At 36.8% G+C, this 13,220-nt stretch overlaps 1 protein-coding gene across 19 annotated transcripts in view; it reads left to right on the forward strand.

Annotated features, from left to right (window-relative positions):
* The window catches only part of DOCK9 (dedicator of cytokinesis 9), a 113,475-nt gene that overhangs the window by 62,930 nt on the left and 37,325 nt on the right, over nt 1–13,220 (forward strand). For all 19 annotated transcript variants that reach the window (XM_061361056.1, XM_061361062.1, XM_061361074.1 and 16 more), the window contains exons 22-30: nt 806–892; nt 1,532–1,621; nt 4,611–4,726; nt 4,855–4,924; nt 5,024–5,149; nt 5,272–5,343; nt 9,918–10,064; nt 10,733–10,816; nt 11,446–11,557. In XM_061361056.1, coding sequence (XP_061217040.1) covers nt 806–892; nt 1,532–1,621; nt 4,611–4,726; nt 4,855–4,924; nt 5,024–5,149; nt 5,272–5,343; nt 9,918–10,064; nt 10,733–10,816; nt 11,446–11,557 — 904 coding nt within the window. The remainder of the gene's footprint in view (nt 1–805; nt 893–1,531; nt 1,622–4,610; nt 4,727–4,854; nt 4,925–5,023; nt 5,150–5,271; nt 5,344–9,917; nt 10,065–10,732; nt 10,817–11,445; nt 11,558–13,220) is intronic.

Consider the following 13,220-nt stretch of genomic DNA (forward strand, 5'->3'; position numbering starts at 1 on the left):
TGTAGTAATAAAAACGATACCAAGGAGGATATAAAACATAAAATGTGATAGGCAATTTGACTAAGAGAATGAAATGCAGAGATGAAATTGACTCATTTTGGAGGAAGAGGCCTAAAATCAGCAGCAAGAGGTGCTGCTCTCCTCCTGTTCTACCACCATTTCTTTTTTAAAATCTGCTGTAAGCTTTCCAACCATTGTCTCCTTCACGTCTCATCTTTTCACATTGTAGGTGTATTCTTTATGCCTCTGCTGTTTGTCTCTGCTCATGCCCACGGGTAGAAGGTTAGGACCAATATGACTAGTTGTAGATCTAGCAGTAAAATCTCTCCCTAACTGGTCAGGAAAGACAGCTGAGTGTTCCCATTCTTAGTTCTTTGGATATGGGATGGGAAGGAAGCACTGGCTGCTACCTGTTGGTAACCTCTGTTAAGGTTTAAACTCAGTCAGTATCTGTGGAAATTCTTATTTTTTCTTCTCAGAAAACTAGTAGACTTCTCTCTAGTCAGAAGTTTCTTTGCAGTTGTAGGTGAAACATGAAATCTGTGACTTATAGAAAAGCAGTTTTGTTAGCCAGTGAGGAAACCTCTGTGGGACTTACAAAAAAACCCAAAACATTTTAAGCTTCATAAGTGCTTTTGATAATACTGCCTGCATAATTTTCCTTTTTTTATGACTTTATTCATTGCATACATTTCTTCAACCTGTTTAAGAAAAATATAAAAATTGTTGTTTATGATTAAACAAATTGTTTTATTCTAGTATACTGCTACATTATTTTACTTTTCTTCTGCACATGTGCATGCAGCATTCCGGTCCTGAAATCAAATGGGTAGATGGGGGCAAGCAACTTTTGAAAATATCCACGCATCTGGTGTCAACCGTGTATACACAGGTGAGTTACGAAACAAATTAAATTAGAGAAGGTTTTAGGAATAATGTATGTTTGTTATATGTATATAGAATATATGGGAAATTTCTTAAAGTCAGTATGTTGATCTCTTACTTCTTTGTCTCTTGGATACTCTGCATGGTATCTCTTACATCAGCTGTGAAAAGCAACAGATCTTACATGGAAGCTGTTAAAAATGTGAGCCTTTTTTCTAACACTATCATCCATTCCAGTCTGAATTTCACTGTTAGATGAGAGGTCATAGTTGTCTGGAAGCTATCTACTGGTATGTCTACAAAGCAATGAGTCCTGTTATAGCTACTTATAAAATATATATTATAATTGGTTGGGATAATTAATGTTAAGTATACTATTTTCTGCATGTCAGTTGGTTTGAAACAAATACAGGTGGTGTTTTGTATTCAGAAATCACTGAAAATTTATTATGTGCATTGAAAAAATAAACATTACATGTAGACTAACTTAGTCTTTGGAATAGTGAACTTCAGTTATTTTTGAAAATTTAATCTGTGGGCACCTATATGGATTTCTACATATAACTATTTTTAATGTGTTCTGCTTTGGCTTATGGATAGCAACGTTGGATATGGTTTAATTTGTTGTTCTTTTTGTCTTTGACAGGACCAGCACTTGCATAATTTTTTTCAGTACTGTCAGAAAACTGAGTCTGGAGCTCATGCACTAGGAACTGATCTTGTGAAGTATCTTAAGGTATAAAATGGCAATGAATAACAGATCATTTATTTATTTATACTTATGCAAAACCTTAGAGCTTCAGACATTTTCTTGATCTCATTAATGGAATAATCAGTATAAGAAAGAGCAAAAAGATACTTCCTAGCTTAGGTAAATTTACATTTGCAGTGGAAGAGGAAACCGTGAGGAAATGAGACAGCATTGGTCAGCCTTAGGAGTGATAATTTTGAAACACTGATGGCTTATTTTGTCAAAATAACCAAATTGAGTTGCACAGGGGAATAGCAAGGAATGATGACTCCTGATTTTCAAAAATGTTTCTTAGGAGGTCATAATTGTCATGTTTACAGTTTTCTTTCAGGATTAGGTCAATAGAGTGCATGGTTTCCATAGCAATTTTGTCTTAACCAAGTGGGCTATATTTTTAATGTGAAGCCCAAAATTCAGTCACCTTAAAATCTATGTAAGGTATCACAAGTAACTGTTTTTTTGAGCACAACAGGATTTATAGTTGTAATTGAATACCATCAGTTAATAAAACTGGACTGTCTATTCAGGACATTTAAGTAAGAGCTTGACTATTACATGTGGCACACTTCTAAACTGGACTTGCTTTGGGACCCAGGTTATGTCAGAACCATGGCTCTGAGTCTCCTTCCTTGCCCCGAGATTTCTGTGATCAACTTTGATACAAAGCAGGACACGTTACATTAGCAGCAGAATAATGAATAAGTCTGTTTGGAAATAGGGTGTTGGTTTTTTTATTATTACCATTTTTTACTCACAGACCTGTTTCTCCATCTTCTATTTGTCCTTATCATTCTGAAATTTTGCAATCCTAAAACATGCTGGCAAAGCATATCATAATCATGCACCCCCTTAGAAGGTGTTCTGGCTATTGTAGCCTCACATCAAAAGGATAAAAGAAAGAACAAATAATTTTGTAGCTAAACTTCATCGTCCCCCATGGTTATTTAGAATGTGTCACTAGAGTTGCCTGTCACTTGGGTTTCTGCTACTGACATTCTTGTTTTGAGATGTCATTTCTCTGCGTTTCTCACTTGAACTGTTTCAAGTTCCTCGATGATTTTTTTAGATCTGGAGCCATCCTGATTTCCACTGCTTTCTGCTGCAGTAATTGTACCAGACAGTCCCCACTTAGATGACGCTAGCACTAAGCCTGGTAGTGTTTGGCTTTAGAAGTCATTACTCTGCAGTACTGAGGTCCTGCTGAAGCAAGAAACAGCTTATGTGCAGAATCCCTCCCTGTACCACACTTGCAAATCCTGTCATCGTTACACTTTTCAAAATGGTCTTTCTGTGTATATGTGAGAACCTCTTTACCTGTTGCTTCCTACTGTTTGTACTGGATTAACACATCATATTGTCTTTATTGCCTTCCTTCATGGTAACAGAAAACAAATGCTTTCTTCTATGTCAATTACAACTTATGGCTATTTTCAGTTGCATTTGGCCGAATTCCTGTCTAGCGTGGTCTCACAGTTCCCAAATACTTTTTACTACTCCTGTATTGAGAGGTTGCATCTGTGTGTCAGCTTATACCTACCTGTGCCAGATTTGGCAGCCTGAGTGCTAAATGCTCCTTAAAGATCAATTGTTTTAGCTCACTGATGACAGTTTGCCTGCAGGTTATGTTTATGGTACAATAACACATTTAAATACTTAGGATTTAATTTTCTTCACAGTCAGTGTGCTACTGGCAGAGGAACTTGGGTTGCTGAACTTCTCTTCTTTCTGCTCTTGCTCTCCCTAACAGGATTTTGTGAAAGCACCATCTGACACTTCTAATTAAAGGTTTTCTGAGACTCACCTGATTATGCTCTCCTTCATGTTTCATGAGTCCAAACATCACTTAGCATCTCATAAGTTGAGGAATCTGCTTGTAGTTACTTCCATTGCTGCCTGAGAGATCAAAGGGCACAGCTACTTCTGGCAGTCTGAGTCTAATTGAATACTCAAAGGCATCAGAAGTTGGGTCACAAGTCCACTTCAGAGTCCTACTTCAAACAGCACCTTTACCAAAAAATGTTTGCATCCTGGAAAGAAGTGTGAGCTGAAGTTCCACTTGCATGTTTACCCAATGCTCTGATATTCCAGGCTTATAGCAAAGATGCTGTAGCTTATGACTGATGTTTCCAAGAAGAATCACAGATCATGTAGGAAGGAAGACTATTTAAAGTTCTGAATAGTGTGAATGTGCATACAGGCAAACATTTAAGCACAAGACAGCTACCTAACACTAAACAGAAATGTTGAAATTTGTTGTCTATATGCATGTTCAGCAAATAGACACTTTTCTTGTCCAGCTTATTTTGTCCAATCGCCCTGCTCCAGGGGATTTTATGGCATAAAGCAATGTAGGATGAGATGCCATATACTGCCTTTTATGTCAAGGTGGTTATGTCTGTAAAATCTTTTGCATGTGGTGGAATGCAAAGGCATTTCATGAAGAAGCTGAGAGGTTAGTAATACGCTGTCTCCAATTTCCATCAGTAGGTAGTTAGGGATTTTAGTTCATTGTGGTTTTTAACATATTAGTTTGTTGTTTTGCAGTAACTACTGTAACTGGTATTGCACTTATCAAATGTAATCAACCTGTATGTTTTTGTGGAACTTCTGTTTGCTAAATGTCTGCACTGGTGGAGAAAATAGCAAGCTATACAAGGGTGTCAGTGTCTGGTTGCTGTGGTGTGCACATTACCTAGAATGCATTTCAATGGAAAAGTACAAATAACTATTTCTAAAATGCTTTGAATAAAACTTAATTTTTATCCCTAATTTACCCAAATGTAGAAAATATTTACCAAATATTTATGTTGGAAACTATTCTCAGTTGCTTCCTGTGCAGTATTTCTTCAGGAAGCAGTGCGAGTAGTGTGTAAGACTTTTTGGAAAAAGACTTGCCCTACATTTTATCATTGCAGAACTTGTGATTTAAATGCCATTGTTTTAAGGGAGTAACAGTATTACTGCTTTCTTTTAGAGCCTTCATGCTATGGAAGGCCATGTGATGATAGCTTTCCTGCCAACTGTTCTAAACCAGTTGTTTAGAGTTCTCACTAGAGCAACTCAAGAGGAAGTTGCAGTCAATGTGACAAGGTAAAGAATTTTAAGTGCTTTATAGAGTTTAAGTGGTGACTGGGTTATCACACAAATCTGTAACTGAGTAGCATTTTTGCTATTGCTGTCATAGCTTTTTTGTAGGCTTATTTCTGACTTCTGTTTAGGGTCATTATCCATATTGTTGCTCAGTGTCATGAAGAAGGCTTGGATAGCTACTTGAGATCTTATGTCAAGGTAGGTAAAAGTAATTTAAATGTTTCCTTTGTCTGTTTCTCTAAAAAGAGTAAATTTAGTTGCATCTGTTTAATTTCAATTCTGGTTTTCCTCCCTAAGTATGGTTATAAAGCTGAACCCTATGTTGCTTCTGAATATAAGACAGTACATGAAGAACTGACAAAGTCCATGACAACAATTTTAAAGCCATCTGCTGACTTTCTTACAAGCAACAAGCTGCTTAAGGTACGTATTGAACCATACTTTTTATTTTATATTCTTACCTGGTCATAACTGAAGAATAACTGCATTGAAATAGCAGTTGAATGCATGTGGCGATTTTACAGAATGTTTTCTTTTCTCTGCAGTATTCATGGTTTTTCTTTGAAGTTCTGATAAAATCAATGGCTCAGCATTTGATAGAAAACTCTAAAGTGAAGGTATGTCAACTTTTGCAAAAAAATGTTATTCTAAACAAAATTCGTGTAGTCTCTGCTTTCTCTAATCACATATTTTTATTGCATATTAGAAGAAAGAGTACTTTATACACATGGTTATGATTTATATATAATTACTTGATTTGTAAGAAAGGGGAGGAAAGATCAAAGCAGCAGGAGAAATCAACTGAAATAGTAGATAGGAAAACTAGAGGGCTAGATTCAACATTACTGTAAAAGATTAGAAACCCCTTAAAATCCATACAGCAGAGGTGTCTGTGTAAATCTGCAGATTCTAGTGAGATCTCTTAATAGTTATGGTACAGTGAGGCTAGAAGCAATAGGTAACACTGTGGACTTTGATGTAAGCATTACCTAGAAATATGTGGGCTTTTTCCTGAGCAGCACAATAGCTGTGATATAAAATGACTCTGAGAACAGTGAATTGCACACTTTGTAGAAATGGGAGGAATTCTATTTAATTAATTTTAAACAATCAGAATTCAATAAGGAAAAAATCTGTTACACACAGCTGTTCTTCCCATTCCTCTGGAATGCAGGAGAAGCTCAGTTAGTTTGTCAGGCTCCTCATTTAGTACCAAAATCAGTTGTGTATTTTAAGCTAAACCTCCCACCACCTCAGTCTGCCCAGCTGTGTTCTATTCTGACTTTGTTTTCTATGAGTAGCTAAAATAAGCAAAGAATGCCTGACTCCATCCTGTTATTTTGCATTTGAAGAGGGGAGCTCATGAAGGGCAGGTGGGAAGGGAGTTTGTGAGGGGCAGACATGAGGGGTGCTTGTGAGTGGAGGTCTTGAGGGGAGGTCATGATGGGAGCTCGTGAGGGGTGCTCATGAGGGTCTGGTGTGAGAGGAGCAGGTGCCAGGGGTAGTTGTGAGGGAAGCTTGTGAGGGGAGCTCGAGAGGGGCAGGTGTGAGGGGTGATTCTGAGGGGCAGTTTTGAGGTGAGAGGAGGGATGGGCATGAGGGTTGAGGGGGGATCATGAAAGGAGAGCAGGGCAGCCATGGGCCGTGAGGGTGGCCATGAGGGGAGATCTTAAGAGGAGATGAGGGGGTGGCTGTGAGGGGTAGGAGAAGCAGCCATAGAGAGTAGGCCACTATGGGAGGTAGAGGAGGGATGGCTGTGAGGGGAGATCATGAGGGGAGATGTTGAGGGGCGAGGAAGTGTGATGATGAGTGACTCTGAGTGGAGGACATGAATGACAGCCATGAGAGGAGATTCAGTTTGCCCTTAGCGATATGGATTAGTGGTGGACTTGGCAGTCCTGGGTAATGGTTGGACTCAATGATCTTAGAGGTCTTTTCCAACCTAGTTAATTCAATGTTTCTGATTCTGTGTTTCAAACTTTTGCTTGTAGTGTTGTGAGATGCTGGCTGTTGTGTTGACGTTTCATATAAGGAAAAGGATTTGTCTCCATTTAAATACAGAGTCACAAAATGGTCTGGGTGGGGAGGGATCTTAAAGATCATTTAGTTCCAACCCCCCTGCCATGGTCAGGGACACCTTCCACTAGACCAGGTTGCTCAAAGCCTCGTCCAACCTGGCCTTGGACACTGAGAACGATGCAGTTTTTCTAATTACAGAATGTGGTGCTTCTGGACAAGGTTTTCAAAACATTGTGTATGTGAAATTTGTATAGCTTGAGGAAGGTTTCTATTGGATTTGGTAGGTGATGCTCTGAAAACAACAGCATGCTGGTTTTGCTTGGCTAAACAAAGTTTATCTAATTTTTCTGATTTTAACAAACTTGCGGAAGTCCTCAGAAGTTAGGAAACACTGTATTGGTTTAAAAAAAAAACCTTCAAAGAAACCACTAACTTGCTGTCATGCAAACCCATTTCCTTAATTTAATTATTACTTCCTTACAATAGGAATTGTATTTTTAAATTGAGATCAGAAGATGAATTACAAAAACACAGTAGAATACAATATTTTTAAAGCATGAATCTGTAAGCAAACAAAAAACGAATGCAGTTTACTTTTCAGAAAGTGTTCATGTTTTCAGTATCCTTGCCAATGTAATCTACATCTCTTGTTTCATATGGCATACTACCATTGGGGAGCATTCACATTATTACTAGCTCTTAATATGTATTTTTTCCATTTTTTATAGTTATTTCTTTCCTCTACAAGTACTCTGCTGCCTCATTTGCTCAGAGCTAGTATGTCTTTACTGACCCATGTAATTCTAATAATAAATTAATATTTGGAAAGCCCCAGCAAGGAACAAGACTTTCATTTTAAGGAAAAGGAAGTTGGTAAGGAAATAATGTGTCAGTTACAGGTGCCTGAAACTGATTTTATTACCTGATGTTACAGAATTACAGTGTTAATTGGGGTAGGCATAACCATGATTATTACTCAGGAAGACCTCCGTCTCTTTAAGTCTAGGTGACCTAAGTAACTATAAGGGAAGGCACTGATTATTTTCTTCTGTCAGTAGTAAGAACCAGTAGCTGAATTCCAATGGCCTCAGGTTTGCTGTAATTGAAAGACTAAGCAGTTCATTTTGTGATTTACTGTATGCTATAAATTACATGCTATGGTCTTTTGTGGTCTTCTGAGATAGATTCCTAAGAGTTATTATAAGTACGCCTGGGTTTTTCATTAAAATGCACCAAAAGATGTAGGCAGGAGACAAATCAGTGTATGTTTATATTTCTGAAGACTGGTCTAGGAATTATGACCTTATTGAAGTGGCGTTGTGCATCCACTTGTTGCATCAAATTTTGTCTTATTATTTGGGGTTACATGATCATATAAATTTTGAAAAATTTGGTCATTTTAAGTAATCTTTCTGCCATACAAAATTTTTTAGGTAGGTTAAAAACTTATTTCATTTTAATAGCATAGTTGTAAACACACATTTTGTAGAAAGTACCAATTGGGAGTTTCAGGTTAATGTTTTTTTGTTGTTTTTTTTTAACAGTATCTTCAAAATCAACTCCCAAATACAAGAAATTCTTTTAACAGGCACCTTTAGATTCTAGTACTTTGCTGCATATCACCTTGAATTGCTGGTTTTTGTCATTCTTCCCTGCAATAACATGAAGTAAGGATAATAGCTTACAAACTACTGGAGTGATTTTTGTTGTTGCCTCCACATTTCATGTTAAAAAAGACATCTCCAGTTTTAGAACTAACCTCATTGTCATCTTACTTGTGACATGAAAGAAATATGAGCAGGGCTTACCTCTTGTTTGCATGTATCCTTGTTCCTGAGCATCGCTTCTTGGTTTACAAGCCCTTTTAATATCAAATAAAGTGTTTTGCTAGCTTTTTTCTGTCTTACTGGGTGAAGTAGTAAATGGAACATGCATTCAGGCATTTCCTACATAGGATATGTGATTAAAAGACGATTTTCTGGGTGCAGCAAAATTGTTTCTATAGCAAGAATTTTGTAATATTTTAAAAATTAATTCCTGTCCAACAAAGACTTAACTTACAAGAATATGACAGGACATTGACTGGCATACTCACCAACAAAATTTTTAATTTTTTATTGTTATGTCATAATGACATACTAATGACATGTGTTGATATTTATACAGGGATGTTTTTCAGTCTTAATATCTACTTTTTGAAAAATAGAGCTAGGGATTTTGGAGCACAGTTCAAACACAAAGAGCAAATGATGTAATCATAGATTTATGCAATGTCTTGACAATGACTTGTTCTGCCTAGGAATATTGCATTCAATGCTGTTAAAAAAAATATTAAGTAACAAAGTGTTCGGAGAACTTGGATGTTTTAATTTTCAGTTTTCGGAAAGAAAAGACATAGTGAGTGTACAGTTGAAACAGTTCTTGTCAGTATCAAGTTCTTGAGCTTCACATCACCAGTCATTAAGTCCCTTCAGACAAAACCCAGAATCTTTATTAAAGATTGTAAGATACAGGTAAATGTAAGAGGCTCTGCAGTGCCAAAAAGCTGAATATAGATGGTGAGTGGAAAGGAAAAATTGTGAATCTTCTAAGCCAATTGGCGAACTACCAAAAAACAAGGGAGACCAGTTCTAATTGTGGAAAATTAAAACCATAGAAAGTAAGATTCTGAACCTTGGGTTTTGGGGTGGGTTTGTTGTTTTTTTTTTTGTTAAGTCAGAATATAGGGTCTGATATGCAGTTACTATATGTGAACTAGATGATATCTTCTTTGGAAAGAAAAGTAGGTAATATGGAAGGATTCCTTTTTATTCATAGCTTCTGTCATCAGGTTTACTGCAGTCTAGAAAAATATTAATGCATTACACTTAGCTTTTATACATGTGTTTTTGTATAGTATTCAAAGGCTGCTTTGGTTGAAGCTTGGTTACAAATGTCAGTGCACGTAGTAATATTGTCTTTTAACCCAATGCTCTTTTTCCCCCTTCAGTCTAGAAAGTTTAGGAAAATCTTGTATCTAAAGGAAACGTTACTTTAAATAACAAATGAGAAAAATTGAAAACTTTGTCTCCCCTCTCCCTGTCAGGGTATCTGTGTCTAATCTAAATGAAATTTTCTAATCTATTTTAGTGTTATAAACCATATTAAGTATTGTATCTGAATTTGTTTCTAGCTGTTGCGAAACCAGAGATTTTCAGCTTCCTTCCACCATGCAGTTGAAACAGTTGTTAATATGCTGATGCCACACATCACTCAGAAGTACAGAGACAATCCAGAGGCTTCAAAGAATGCAAACCATAGCCTTGCTACCTTTATAAAAGTAGGTACACAAGCGACTTAGTCTCTCTGGTTACTTTTTTCAGTAATACTGCTTCTTCATGGATTTTAAAGAATCTTAAACCCAACTCATATAAAACTGAGTGCACATAATTCTTTATAAATATAATTCTATGTCCAAGTTAAAATGCACTGAATTATAATTTGCATCTTCTATAATGAGGAAGACCGTTGTTCAGAAGTTTGATAGTTTTAAAAATGAACTTACATTTTATCAAAAAGTGTATTTTGGGGTATTTTACTTTAGAATTATAATCTAGGTTATCTTCTCAAGTAGTGTTTTATTTGCATGTATTTTATATAGACAGACTTGCAGTGTCTTTCCTTTTTAAGCCAATAAGATCCAGTAGGGAGAAAAAAGGATGGGAAATATTTTCTTTTAAGGAGCTGCTAGTGGTATGTCATTTTTGTTTCTGTCAAGATAGAGGCATTTTCATTTGCAATTTGTTTACATTCTGCTGTCTTAAGGGAAAATTTTGTATTTGTATATGTATAAATTTATTTAGCTTCCTTGTTTTATTGTTTCTTATATTCAAACTGAAATACCAATAATGTGTTTAGAAGATAAACTTATTGAATACAAAAATATAATTGCTGAGCACTGCGACAGTACTAAATCGATTGTATCTTGGTTTTGCTTGGTTTTCTCAGAGGTGTTTTACTTTTATGGATAGAGGCTTTGTTTTCAAGCAGATCAATAACTACATCAGCTGCTTTGCCCCAGGAGATCCAAAGGTACTTAGTGTTTTTAAACAAACTATTTTTAGGAGTTGCCTCTTGATGCATGTGGGTAGAGTACTGCATTAACTCCTCAGACTTCTTCCCAGTTGCGTTAGAAATCCCTGTACTGTGCCTAGAGTGTGGGGTTTTTCCATCAAATCACTTTTCATATTTTGGTTTCCATCTTCAGGTGCAACTTCACCACCCTAGACTGTGTGTACTGTGAAAGGGGGGAGGGTGTGCAACGCTAAGCAGAAATTTTAAACATGAATGTGAGAAAGGCTAAAGTTGGAAGGGTTGATAATCTGCTAAATTTCTGTACATTTACTGTAGTGGTGAAAGCAAGTACCAGGTATTCAAAGACTTTCTTCTGTGGGTTCAAACTTTTCTTTTATCAATATGTAATGTCCTAGTAAACTTAAATAACTTCAGAGAATGGGAATAGTAAATAGAACTATATTGAGTTGTCAAGTATGAACTGTGCTGGAATTATTTTATACTGACATGTCGAACTTTGAGAGTTCTGTATCCCTCATACTGCAAGGATGAGGGAAATCACCCTGTTGTGTTAAAAAGCTGTTTTTAATGTGTTATTCCAATCACTGCATAAGATATTTAATTTATACCTTAAATTCTTTTTGCAGACTCTTTTTGAATTCAAATTTGAATTTCTCCGTGTAGTCTGCAATCATGAGCACTATATACCTTTGAATCTACCAATGCCATTTGGAAAAGGCAGAGTTCAGAGATACCAAGGTAAATTCTTCTGTAGTAGTATATGGTACATTTCTTAATTGTCATCTTTTTATTATTATAATTGTAGATATTGTAACTTAAGGTCTGTGAGATTTTGGAAACCTTGAAACTGTTAGATTAAAGCATAATGTTGTAATCATTTCATTTAAACTTAAAGGAATAGTTTACGTAGCAGAGTAATCTAGCCAAAGAATCTAGTCATTGAAAGATATATTGAACTACATCCTTGACTCCGCCTCCCTTTTCTGCTATGATTGTTTGCTTTTTTCATGAGTTAGCTTTTAATTCACTAGCTGCAGAAGCCTGCAACACTCCCATAGGTTTGGTGGTTTGGTGTAGTTTTTACTTCTTCTTTCATATACCTATTCAAATGAAAAGGGACTTCAAGAGGTCTATAGTGCAACCTCCTGTTCAGGTCACATCAGGCCTTCCCTTCTCCAGCTGGAACAAGCTCAGTTCCCTCAGTTTCTCCTGATAGGACATGTGCTCCAACCCTGTAACTACCTTGGTGGTCCTTTACTGAGCTCCTTCAATACAGGTTAGTCAAGCATGGTTTACCCTGGGCAAATCTGTCCTGACTGTTTGTGGTCACACTCTTCCTCTTTACTTGTTGAAAAATGGCTTCCAAGAGGACTTGCTCCAAGGACCAAAGGGAAGCCTGTAATTCCCTGAATTCTTCTTGCCCTTTTTTAAAGATATGTGCAATGTCTAGCTTCAGTCATCGCAGGGTCCCAATTACGGGATGCTCCTGATCGCTATGGCCTAACAAAGGTGAAAGTGAGCGATCTTCCAATGTTATCAGATAGCACTCTCAGTATCTCATCTGGTGCTGTGGATTTGCATGACTGGAGGTCTTGCAAGAGATCCCTGACCTGATCTTCATCCACTGTGGATATTTCTATTTCTTGAAGCTGGTCCTAGACTCTTAAGGCCTGAGTACCGTATCAGTGAAGGATTAGGTAATGAAGGTATGCAGCACTTCAGCCTTATCCAAGTCCACTGTCTTACCACAGTCCAGTGTCTTACCACAGTCTCCATTTAGTAAATATCCCTTGTTTTTCTTATTGAGGCTTTTAATGCTAATGTAATGGTACAAGCTGTTCTTTTTTCCTTTGATGTCTATTATAAGTTTCATCTATAGCTGAGCTTTGGCTTTTCTGACACTATTCCTGCATAGGACAACACCTCTATACTTGGTCAATGCTTCTATGTTCCTCCTGTTGCTTATTCTTGCTTCCACCTCTTGATTTTTTTTATTTTATTCTTTTTCTCCCCACTGGAGCTCAGTCAGGAATGCCCTCTTTAGCCCAGCTGGGCTCCTGATACCTCTAGCTTTGTGCCAAAACAAATAATATATTAACTATTGCATTTGTGGCTGTGAAGACCTTAATTTCTTCCAGGCATTGAACTATATCAGACATCAGTGAGCAGAGATGATGAAAGTGCTTTTAGAGGTGCAAGTAAACATGCCTAACATTTATAGTATTGTAGGTTATGTTATTTTTTTCTGAAATATTTATTCAGTAGACTGCTGGCTTAGTGAAGTTGAGTATAACTAATTAATGCTTTCACCATGGTGGTAGAACAAGATTTGGGACTAAGAGCTAGATGGCTGCATAGTACTTGTTTCTGTCTGTCTTTTCCAGCCTTTAGGAGTGTCTTT

Source organism: Neopsephotus bourkii, unplaced genomic scaffold (assembly GCF_033783945.1).
Source record: "Neopsephotus bourkii isolate Nb327-2 ecotype Australia unplaced genomic scaffold, CSIRO-AGI_Nbou_v1 NB_1052, whole genome shotgun sequence".
In the NCBI taxonomy this organism is placed as follows: Eukaryota; Metazoa; Chordata; class Aves; order Psittaciformes; family Psittacidae; genus Neopsephotus; species Neopsephotus bourkii.